Consider the following 11,447-nt stretch of genomic DNA (forward strand, 5'->3'; position numbering starts at 1 on the left):
ACTCTATTTAATGTTATTGTTTAAACTAGTTAATATCGTTAAAAATTCTATTAATCCATTAATGGATTGCTGTTGTGACACATTAGCCAATTGAATTATGACACGTGGCACCAAGGGCGGAGCCAAGGGGTTGGTAAGGGCTTTAGCCCCCTAAAAAAATTTTCCATTTGGGCCCCTTTATTGTTTATAAAATTTTCAATTACTAATGGTAAAATTACACTTTGGTACCTCCAAAAATAATAAAATTTTGATTTAATTGGTCATAAAGGTTGATTTTTTGAAAATTTAGGGAAATAAGTTGTTTTTGGAGAGAGTGTATAAAAGCGCGACCAACTGGACGCTCTTTCTACAGAAGTGGCAAGAAAGCTTATCTAGCTAGGCGAGCTTTTCTGCTGACATGTCAGGAAAAATGTGCCAAGCTGGACGCATTTTCATTGAAATTTTCAAAAAACGTTTTCAACTTAGCGCACTTTCCTTGACATGTCAATAGAAAGCTCGCCCAAGTGGTCGAGCTTTCACATACTCTCTCCAAAAACGATCGATTTCCCTAGATTTTCAAAAAAAAATGTCCTATTTAGTCAATTAACAAACTTTTTTGGCATATATGGCTAATTTGGCCTACAATTAAGGGTTTAATTTATGATCACATTATATATTATTAAGGCTCTGCTCTTCGATAATGTGGTCATTAGGTCTAATTGTTTGGCTGTTATGACTGCTTGGACTCCGCCAATAATTGATGGATCTGGGCTAGATGTATTGTTACATGATTGTTTTGTGCTAAAAGATTAGTTTAAGCATCTGTCTTTTTTTTTTGGACTAGTCGGTGTGCCAACAAGACAACCCACTTACTTGTGTGAGCAGCTTTCTTATATGCAAACCATATGAAATGGGATGTTTTTTCCCTTGCAAGTATACCATATGTTGATATAAATGAGGATTACGGACAGTAGGTTCAAGTTTATAGCGTGAGCCTATTCGCTCAGGTTTAGTAATTTGTCTCCTCCTTGTGTTGGCTTGTGTTTTGTGACTTTCTCATTAATAAATTTCTTCTCTAAAAAAAATAGTAATTTTAGACACACATAAAAGTATAAGGCTAAACTCACATATTTATTAACTTCTTGTTTTGTGAAATATATATATCACGGTAAGTACGTAATGTTTCAAATTTAAATCAATGCACAGTAATTTATATTTTATTTCAATCAAAATTTTAATAAGTTTCATATTCAACTCATTTCAGTCAATACCAGTATGTTTACCAATCAGTACCAGTTGATACATTCAAAATTTGGACATTTTAAACTAATTTCTAATTTTTTTATAAAAACCATTTTAATTTTACCATAATTACATTTTAATTTTAAAACATACATTAACATATAAATATATTTATATGGATATAATTAAGATATATTTGCATGTATATATATTGTATAATTAATTTTTTAACCAAAATAACATATAATTTATGAAGAAACTAAAACTTAGAATATAAATATATATGTGAAAATTATTTAAATGTATATATAATTTATCAAGAAATTAAATTTTAGGGTCTGTTTATTTGGTGGAAAATATTTTTCAGAAAATATTTTCCTTAATTTCCGGTGTTTGTTTCGTGGAAAATGAATTCCTATAGGAAAACATTTTCCAAAACACGGTTAAAAGCAAAGCCAATTTATGGAAAATGTCTTACCGATTTCTAAGCCGTAAGACATTTTCCCTTGTCTTCGTTCTCCCTTCCTCTCTGTCCATCGTCCCTTCTCTTCGTTGGCCTCACCAAGTAAATCTCGGCCTCGTCATCTCCGTCGGTCGACCGACCGTCGTCCTTACCTCTGTATTTTGAAGAAACTTAGCAGCCACAGTCGAGAAAAGAAGACCCAGAAGGTTTCTCTCTCTGTCATCAACATGTATTTTGCCTATAATTTATGAACAGATATCTTGTTGTTTCTACTGGTTTTGACTTTTAGGGTTTAGATTTTTTTGTTTATAGTAATTGCTCTCGCTTTGCTTGGTTATAGTATGTATAAATTTGTATTGATTTGGTAACAGAGGAAGCTAGTTGGATTCCTGATCAATGGGGTCATACTCGATTTAGAGCCTTAATTGTTTCTGCAGACAACGCGACAAATCAGAAACATTTAAGTGGTTTGCGCTCACTTTAAAAGGCAAGTTTCTGAACTTTTAATTGGTCCTCATCTGCATATATCTTCATTAGTGCCCTCATAATTATGTTTACTATATAATTTCTTCTTATTATTATTGTTGTTGGGTATAATTCTGAATAATCATTGATGTGTTTCCTTATTGTGGTTAATAGGTTTGTAAAAAAAAGCATGCATGTCCCCCCCTTCTCACAATCAAAAACCTTGTCTAAGATGCAGGGGAAGCTAATGTTAACTTTCAGGATTCTTGCACTGGCCTAATTACAGTATAATTATAAATGTTAATAAGTCATTGCCCTTTCGCTTTTACTCTTGATAACTTGATTCTCTCCAAGTGTTTATTTGACATTAGATGTCTATGAGAGCATCTCCTGCCATGATTTTCCTTAGATTCTAAGCAAATTGGTTTTGTTCAAGCAGTCAATGCATGACCATGTTGATGCTTGGCCATTCAAGGAACCAGTTGATGCTCGCGATGTCCCTGATTATTATGACATTATCAAAGACCCCAAGTTATTACAGTTGCAAGTGGTATAGAATATCATCATCAAATTATTTCTCATAATAACTTAGGCTTCAGTTTACAGAGATGCTCGTTTGTTTAGAACAATTATTGTTATGCGAATGGATCAAATATATACATGTATGTATGCATATATATTTATTAAAGATCCTTGAATATTACCCTCAAACTGTTGTTCTTGAATATCTGGACTTGTTTTTTTTGTCATAAACTATTTATGCATATCTCGAATGAGCCATCACTTGCACCACAAAATGACCTCAGGGAATTCAATTGACCTTATTGCTTTGGTAGTATCATAGATGTGGTCAAAAAGATTGTTTTTTTGGGGTAAATCACTAATTAGGATCCATATATAATGTGTTTTTGATTAAACTACTTGTTGAATCATATCATTATGTTTGAAGAATCATCCAAATGATTGCTTTTATTGCCACTTTTTTTTCTCTTTTGATAAACTTTTCCAGCAATTTGATATGATACATAGTTTCATGACACTACTGTAATGATTTTTAATCGTTTGCCCGACATACAAAATCAATGGTGAAAAAGCTGTACATTTGAACCCTCGGCCTCAAGCTAAAGATGTCAATCCATCGACGAAATTTGTGGAAGATACCTTCAAGACCCTTCTAATAGATTTTGCTCTATCGCATGCAAGGTATGCAAATTCAACCCCATTTTTTCACCACTTGAATTCCCTCATTTCCTTTTACCTGAATCATAAACAAATGTTTCAGGTTTCAGCCATGCAGCCTGGAAACCGAACCGATAAAATCGAATTACCGATACGAGAATTCCCTTATGTTTCATGGAAATACAATAAAAATTCACCTGAAATAAGTACAGAAGAAAAGCAATCATATCTTTCATCAACTGATGTTTCGGAGGAGACAAAGACATGGGTGACCAAAAGTCTATTAAAGCCTAGGAAAAGAGTGAAGAAAAGGAAAGGCATTCCTCATAGAGCTCCAGTCAGCTAATAACTCAAGAGTTTTTGGTAGATACTCAACAAAGGGTACTTAAAATAGCTTTTAATAGTTGGATCAAATCATACATTTTTTTTTTGTTTGGCAATGAATTGACGTTGGTCTTCAAGTTTAGACCCTCATTTTGGAACTTAGTTGGGGTTGGTTGAGAAAGGCAGTCCCACAATGCCATTAAAGACTGATTTTTTTTTGTTTTGGTTCTAGCTGAGATTGTACGGCATGTGAAAATGGTTTTGAATTGAAGTTGATGGGCTGCATATAACAATGTTTTCAAAGACCTATTGTATCTACCCCTCCTTTGACAGATTTCATTGGATCTATTATATGATTTTGTTCTTCTTTCGGTAGCATTCTTTTTTCATGGTTTCACTAAAAGTATTGTTTTCAATTTATGACGGTTAATATTCTAGCTTAATAATTGAATATTATTATATATTTAATTTGATTTATTTATTTATAAATAAATCATTGCAATATATGTAAAAATAATTTAAAATATAAATTTATTAATATGTATATAAATAATTGAGTATTATTATAAATAAATCATTGCAATAAAATATAAAAATTTATTAATATATATTAATATATGTAAAAATAACTTTTCCGGAAAATATTTTCAAGAAATCTGCCAAACAGCAGAAAATATTTTGCACAGATTCAATCAAACACCAGAAAATATTTTCCAGTAAATCATTTTACAGAAAAATAAAATATTTTCCAGAAATCATTTTACGGAAAATATTTTACTGGCAATCAAACGGACGCTTAGACTATAAATAATACTGAAGAAGAAATTTCCCGGCTTCTTAAGGGTACATTATCGAGTATTTCAGTAAAGGGAGAGCTACGCAAGTTCAAGTAATAGCTAATCGCATCCAGTACATCTCGAGCTGCCTTACCGAGCAAGCCAAATATATCAGGCAAACCACCCGGGGGAAACTCCATTCCATTGATAGGGTCTGTAGGAGTTAGACCAGGCCGGTAATCATACATTTCCTGCCATAGTTGGGGGCCGGCATAGTAACCTGACGTTTTGCACCACTCACAAGAATCATTTGTGTGAATCAGCTCCTCCGGCGGGTATGCAGCCTTTTGTTGGAAGTAAAGGCGAGCAGAATCTAAACCAGATCTCAGTAGAGCTCCATCACTAGCTGGAAACTGAATGATGGCAGCTGAATATTGAGCAAATGATTGTGATAAAGTAGAGACTGATAGCTTGTAAGAATCTGAAGGAATGCCTTCAGAAGGTACGAGGTCAGTAAGCTTTACACGACCCAGAGATGGCAGGCCATTGCCTGCCATTAAAATCCTTCAACATACCAGTTACGTTATTTCCAACTAAAGGTTATATCACCTATCGACAATTCAAATTAAAATCGACATAAGTCAAAGGATTTAAGACAAAGTATTATCTGTCATACAGAAAATGGAATATAAATAAGACATAAAGATACCGCATTGCAAACAAATAGAAGCACCAAAAGTTATCCCAGATTAGTCCCTCTATTATATGAACTGGAAAAATACTCGCCCATTTTGAAATTTTCGTAGTGGATAATCAATGGAAACTAAACTGACATAGATTTCCGGGTGAAAGTACCTGCCAAGTCCCTCTATTATATGAACTGGATCACTTAAGTCCCTCTACTATTAAATGTATCAATTTAATCCCTATACTATTAAAAAGAATTAAATAAAGCTAATTTGTAACAAAGTTAACATTTACTGTTTAAAAAATGAAATGAATTTTTTTTTTTCATTTGCAGTTCAACTCCAAACAAAAGATATCATTTCAAAACCATAAAAATATTTCAAAATGTTAATGAAATCCTTTTAGTTGATTCCTTTTAATAGTGCAGGGACTAAATTGATCCATTTAATACTAGAGGGACTACTATGACCCGGACCCTATAACATAGCGACAACATTCACCTAGATTTCCGCCATTGCAGCTATAATAATCCAAGCTAATTTTTAGACTGATTTGCCTAATAAATTTCATAATGAATTTGGGAACTGAACAAAATACTCGCTTTAGAACCCTAATTATATTTCTAAAACTCGAATCAAATTTGTAAAAAATATTTCATAATGCCTTCAATCACATGCCATCAAATATTCCATTTACAAAGAAATAACAACAAAAAAAGAAAGTGAATTTGCTTTGAAATTTAATTTTTTTATAATTAAAAAGAAAACAAACCCAATTCATGAAATCAAACAAGAATTAAAATAAAGAAATACCCATCAAAGATCAACATACAAAATTCATATTTCACAATTAAGGAAAAAGAAAGAACATGCCTTTGATTGATTGCAGCGTCTTACTGATGCTAAAGCAAACGAAGCGAAATAGTTAATTGGAAGCTGAAATGGGTAAAGCTGTGACTGTGAGAAACAAAAGATGGTTGGGAAAAGATTGAATCTTTCCCGAGAAAATCAGCAGCAAAATTCTTTTGTTTATCAATGGAAGATGCTTCATCATGGGCCTTGCTTGTTTTGATTTGGGCTTGGAAGAGATTAGTTTCACCCAGTTTATCACTCCAGAATTTTTAATTATTATAAATTAATTTTTCAAGACTTTTTATAAACATATAGTTTTATTTTTTTATTTATTAAAATATGGGATTTATTTCTCTAAATTTATTTTTCAAATATTAATTCAACTTCATCACTCGCTAATAACAATGTCGAATTTGATTAATTTTAACATTTTTTATTGTTATACACAATTTTATCTATAACCTTTTTAAAAATATTATTAATTTATTTAAAAAATAAAAAGAATATATAATCAAATTTCTAAAAAAATAACTAATACGTAATTAAATTAGAATATAAAATAACATTTTATTTGGTTGTGTTTAAAATAAATTTCATGATTTTGTAATTAGAAAACACATTGTATGAAAATAATGAGAATAAATAACTCTAAATTATGGCCTATTGATCGATATTCATTCACTCAAAAATAATTTAAGTTTAATTTGTACCAAAGAATAATGAAAATAAATAAATATATAGTTTAATTTTTTTTAATCACAGTCTTATGTTTAAAGTTATATTAGAAGTACAATTACTTTGTAGCATACTAAATATGGAAATCAGGGTTTCACCCATTAAATTATTTAAAAATAATCATACCAAACATCCTTATTGTTAAATTCTTTGAATATGGGTTAATTTCGTATTCACTATAAATTTATTTTGGATTTGATTATGCACTCCTCATCCTCTCTATCTCCAAAATCAAACATGTTACTTATGTTACTCGAATTTGAATGTTAATGTCAAATGTCACATATAGGGGTGTTCAGTCGGTTAATCAGTCATGAAATAACATTAACTGAATTAATCGACCTTTCAAAATTTTTACCGTTAACCGAACCGAAATTTTTAAAAAAAAATTAACCAAAAATTATATATATTTTTTATTTTTGGTTAAAAATTAACCAAATTAACTGAATTGAATCACTACATAATTAAAAACATTACATAAGTCTTGAAATTAACACAAATTATTTGTACTTTTTATTAAATTATTTGTAATTTTTATGATTGGGTTGGGTTGGATAATTGGGTTGGGTTAGATACTTGGGTTTGAATTGGATTTAGGTGAATAGTGGACCTATTTATATACTATAATTTAATTTATTAATTTTTATGGTTAAACCGAAAAAATTCGGTTAACCTACCGGTTTCAAACTGAATTAACCGTTAACCGAAAATCAAAAAATAATTAATCAACCCCCGGCCGAAAAAATTCGATTAACAGACCGATTAACCAAATTCAGTCGGTTAACTGAATTTTTTCTGTTTTACCTGAATTTTGCACACCCCTAGGGTAAACTACACTCAAGGTCACTCTAAAATAGGGTTTGTCCACTCTAATTTTTTTCAATTTAATCACTTTAATTAAGATAATTACTCAAACTAGTCATTGTGTTAAAAAATTTGTTAACCCACTAAAGGATTATTGATGTGGCATATTAACCAATTAAATGATGACACATAGCATTTTCTTTTTCTTTTTTTACTTTTGACAAAAACTTAAGGACTTCTCTATAATTAATCCAACACACTTTTTTTCCCTTTCTCTTCTCACTCTTAACTCAAAAAGGAGAAAATAGAACAAGCATCTTAATTTGGCCATCCAACTAATCAAGATTTTTTTTTGTCCATTTCCATCAAGCGTTGTTAAATCTCTTACGAGAGGATAAAGTAGCAATTAAAAAATCGATAATAACAAATTTAGCCATTAATTTTTACATATTATATCGATTTAGTCATAAATTTTAAAAAATTAACCCTTAAAGTTTACAAATAGTCTCAATTTGATCCTCATATTTTATAATGATTTTTAATTTTAAAAATAAAAGTTGAAGTAGTATTCCTTATCAAAATTTTGCTTAATGTTTTGTTCCTCTAAACTTAATATTGTTTTGTTGATACAGGAATATAAAGATAAAAGTTTATGTTTTGTTGAGACAGGAATATAAAGATAGAAGTTGAAGTAGTATTCCTTATCAAAATTTAATTTGCTTTTCTTACTCAAATTCCGTGTTTTCCATTTTCTTTTCCTTCTCTTTTTTCTCCTTTAGCTTTTCAGACCTAAAAAGTCTTAAAGAATGTGGGACTGGGGCTTTCTTCATACACTTTTGTTTGACTCGACTTTCTAACCTTTGGTGGATTATTAAATTTCCAAGTTAATGCATTTTGTTGGAAGAAACTTCCTTGCGCTTCATGTATTTTTGTGTTTTAGCTAAAGCTTACTCTATATATTTGGAGTTGTGAGCCATGGCAATTGCAACCATGACTACTCCTCTTCCTATTTCCTTTTTCCCTTGCCTTCTTCTCATTCCCGCTATCTGTTTTACCATTTGTCATGCCAATTCCAACCTACTTTGCATTCAGAGTGAGAGAGAAGCTCTTTTGAAATTCAAGCATCATCTTATTGATCCTTCAAACTGGCTATCGTCATGGGTTGAAGGTGGGGATTGCTGTGAATGGACTGGTGTCGTCTGCCATAACTCAACAGGCCACGTCAACCAACTGCACTTGGCCGCTCCTCTGTCAAAGCCTGATTACTTTGCAACAAATGCTGAAGCTTACTACAATTCCCAGCTAGGAGGCAAAATAAATCCTTCACTGCTGGAGTTGAAGCATCTCAGTTCCCTGGACTTGAGCAATAACAATTTTAGCACCATACATATCCCGAAATTTTTCAGTTTGCTGGAGAGTTTAACATATCTTAACCTCTCTTATGCACAATTTCAGGGAGCAATTCCTCATAACCTTGGGAATCTCTCAAAGTTGCAGTATCTTGATCTTGGAGGTAATGATCTCAAATCAAAAAGTCTTCAATGGGTTTCTAGACTTTCTTCCTTGCAGTACCTTGATTTGAGTTATGCGGATCTTCGTACAGCAAATGGTTGGGTACAGGTAACATTCAAACTTCCCTCTTTGTTAGAGTTGCACTTGTCAGGTTGTGGCTTAGAAGATTATCCATCTCCGACCAGTGTTAATTCTACAAAATCACTGGTTGTTCTTGATCTTTCTTTCAACAGCTTTTCTTCAGTACCTAAGTGGATATTTAGTCTTCATGGTCTTGTGTCCATTGATCTTAGTAACAATTATTTGGAAGGCCCAATTCCAGCTTACTTTGGGAACATCTCGTTTCTTGAAGTTCTTGATCTTAGTCGGAATGATCTCAATTCGTCCATACCCAATTCCTTGTATAGTTTAAACCGTCTTCAGTTCCTTAGTCTTGGCCATAACCAGTTACAAGGAACAATCTCGAGTGCCATTGGAAACTTGAGCTCTGTTACTCAGCTTGACCTTTCAGTAAATCAATTAAATGGTCAAATTCCATTGTCTATAGGGGGGTTATCATCTCTGAAGTTGTTTGATGTTTCAAAAAATCAATTAAACGGCCAAATTCCATTGTCTATAGGGGGGTTATCATCTCTGAAGTTGTTTGATGTTTCAAAAAATCAATTAAATGGTACTTTTCCTCTATCTTTTGGACGACTAGAAAGTTTGGAAACTCTGGATTGTGGGTATAATCTATTAGTAGGAGTTGTATCAGAAACCCATTTTTCTAATCACACGAGATTGACAACTCTAGCAGCATCACACAATCGGCTTATATTTGAACCAAACTCAAGCTGGATTCCCCCATTTCAATGTGAATGGATCGAATTGGGTCACTGGCATCTTGGCCCAAAGTTTCCCCAGTGGCTAAAATTCCAAAAGAAATTGTCTTATTTGGATATCTCCTATGCAGGAATTTCAGATGTCATGCCCACTTGGTTTTTGAACCTTCCCACTCCATTTGAATATTTAAACCTTTCCTCGAATCAACTTAGAGGAGAGATTTCATATTTGAATGGGAGAAGCTTTGTTGATTTGAGTTCAAACCGATTCATAGGCCCATTGCCAAGAGTATTCCCAACTTTACGATTTCTAATTTTATCAAATAATTCATTTTCGGGATCTCTTTTTGAATTACTTTGTAATTCATCAAGTGGGGAATTTATGGAAATTCTTTACATTGATAAAAATCTTATCTCAGGAGATATTCCAGATTGTTGGAATCGTTGGCAGGGTTTGGATATTTTAAATTTGGAAAGCAACAATTTGACCGGCAAAATCCCACTTTCTTTATGGCATCTAAATTTTACAATGCTAAACCTTCGAAACAATACATTGTTTGGAGAATTGCCATCCACATTGCAACCTTCTCCAAATTTGAGAATGCTTGATCTTAGTGAAAATCATTTCAGTGGAAGTGTACCAGCATGGATTGGTGATAAGCTCTCAAACCTTGAGATTCTAAGCCTTCGATCAAATAACTTTGATGGACATATCCCTCATAAAATTTGTGATCTTCAATTTCTTCAAAACTTGGACCTTGCCCACAACAACATTTCTGGAGTTATTCCAAAATGTTTTAATAATTTAACTGCAATGGCCACAACAAACAAAACCAATAAATTTGTTTTTTGGGAGTATGTACCTGCTAACTTATTTGTTTTGAACGCATTATTGGTGTTGAAAGGACGAGAGGATCAATATGGTAGCACACTAGGACTTGTTACGAGCATGGACCTTTCAGCTAACAGTCTCACAGGAGAGATTCCCAAAGAAATTGGTAGTCTCGTTGGACTATTGTCTTTAAATTTTTCAAGGAATCTCCTAACAGGAAATATACCAGACAGCATTGGTACCATGGAGTTAATGGAATCTCTTGATTTGTCCATGAATCGACTAAATGGTGAAATCCCTCCAAGTTTCTCCAATTTGAATTTCTTGAATCACTTCAATGTGTCCTACAACAACTTGACAGGACAAATCCCAACAAGCACTCAGCTTCAAAGCTTTGAAAACTTGTCTTACGTGGGCAATCATCTTTGCGGACCTCCTCTCACTAAGAACTGCACCTCAAAAGGTATTCCAATTGACGTTGCAAACAATGGAAGTAGCAGGGAAGGAAGTAAAGTGAATTGGCTTTATGTCAGCATAGTTCTCGGCTTTGTAATGGGATTTTGGGGTGTAGTGGCTCCCTTGTTTTTCATCAGGTATTGGAGGCATGCATACTATCGAAAGTTGGACCATGTTGTTGGAAAGCTGTATGTGTCTTGGGCTACTATGGGTATGTAGTTTGATGGGAAAAAAACATGTCTAAACATGTTGGTCTAAAGTTGCTATAATTTACTGGAGATTGGATCAAAGTGTGTTTTGATTATGTATGAATAGATTTTG

The 11,447-nt window shown here is 32.6% G+C and overlaps 2 protein-coding genes and 1 long non-coding RNA gene across 3 annotated transcripts; 2 read left to right on the forward strand and 1 right to left on the reverse strand.

The window, feature by feature from the left end:
* The first annotated feature begins 1,561 nt into the window (after positions 1-1,561).
* LOC121223452 (uncharacterized) lies at positions 1,562-4,027 on the forward strand. The gene is made up of 3 exons (XR_005920792.1): positions 1,562-1,890; positions 2,056-3,352; positions 3,432-4,027. It is a non-coding gene; the product is annotated as an uncharacterized lncRNA (long non-coding RNA).
* Positions 4,028-4,338: 311 nt separating this feature from the next.
* LOC121223451 (uncharacterized) lies at positions 4,339-6,167 on the reverse strand. The gene is made up of 2 exons (XM_041104930.1): positions 5,988-6,167; positions 4,339-5,037 (listed from the first exon to the last, which is right to left on the reverse strand). Exon 2 carries the CDS (start codon positions 4,983-4,985, stop codon positions 4,449-4,451), a length of 537 nt encoding a protein of 178 aa, XP_040960864.1. The 5' UTR covers positions 4,986-5,037; positions 5,988-6,167; the 3' UTR covers positions 4,339-4,448.
* A 2,313-nt stretch (positions 6,168-8,480) lies between these two features.
* On the forward strand, positions 8,481-11,345 carry LOC107930891 (receptor-like protein EIX2). Its single transcript, XM_041104397.1, has one exon. It carries the CDS (start codon positions 8,481-8,483, stop codon positions 11,343-11,345), a length of 2,865 nt encoding a protein of 954 aa, XP_040960331.1.
* Positions 11,346-11,447: the final 102 nt, after the last annotated feature.

The sequence above is a fragment of the Gossypium hirsutum genome, chromosome D11 (genome assembly GCF_007990345.1).
Source record: "Gossypium hirsutum isolate 1008001.06 chromosome D11, Gossypium_hirsutum_v2.1, whole genome shotgun sequence".
Lineage (NCBI taxonomy): Eukaryota > Viridiplantae > Streptophyta > Magnoliopsida > Malvales > Malvaceae > Gossypium > Gossypium hirsutum.

Coding starts and splice junctions, on each gene's coding strand:
- LOC121223451 (XM_041104930.1), bottom strand. CDS start 4,985: ATGGCAGGCAATGGCCTGCCATCTCTGGGTCGTGTAAAGCTTACTGAC.
- LOC107930891 (XM_041104397.1), top strand. CDS start 8,481: ATGGCAATTGCAACCATGACTACTCCTCTTCCTATTTCCTTTTTCCCT.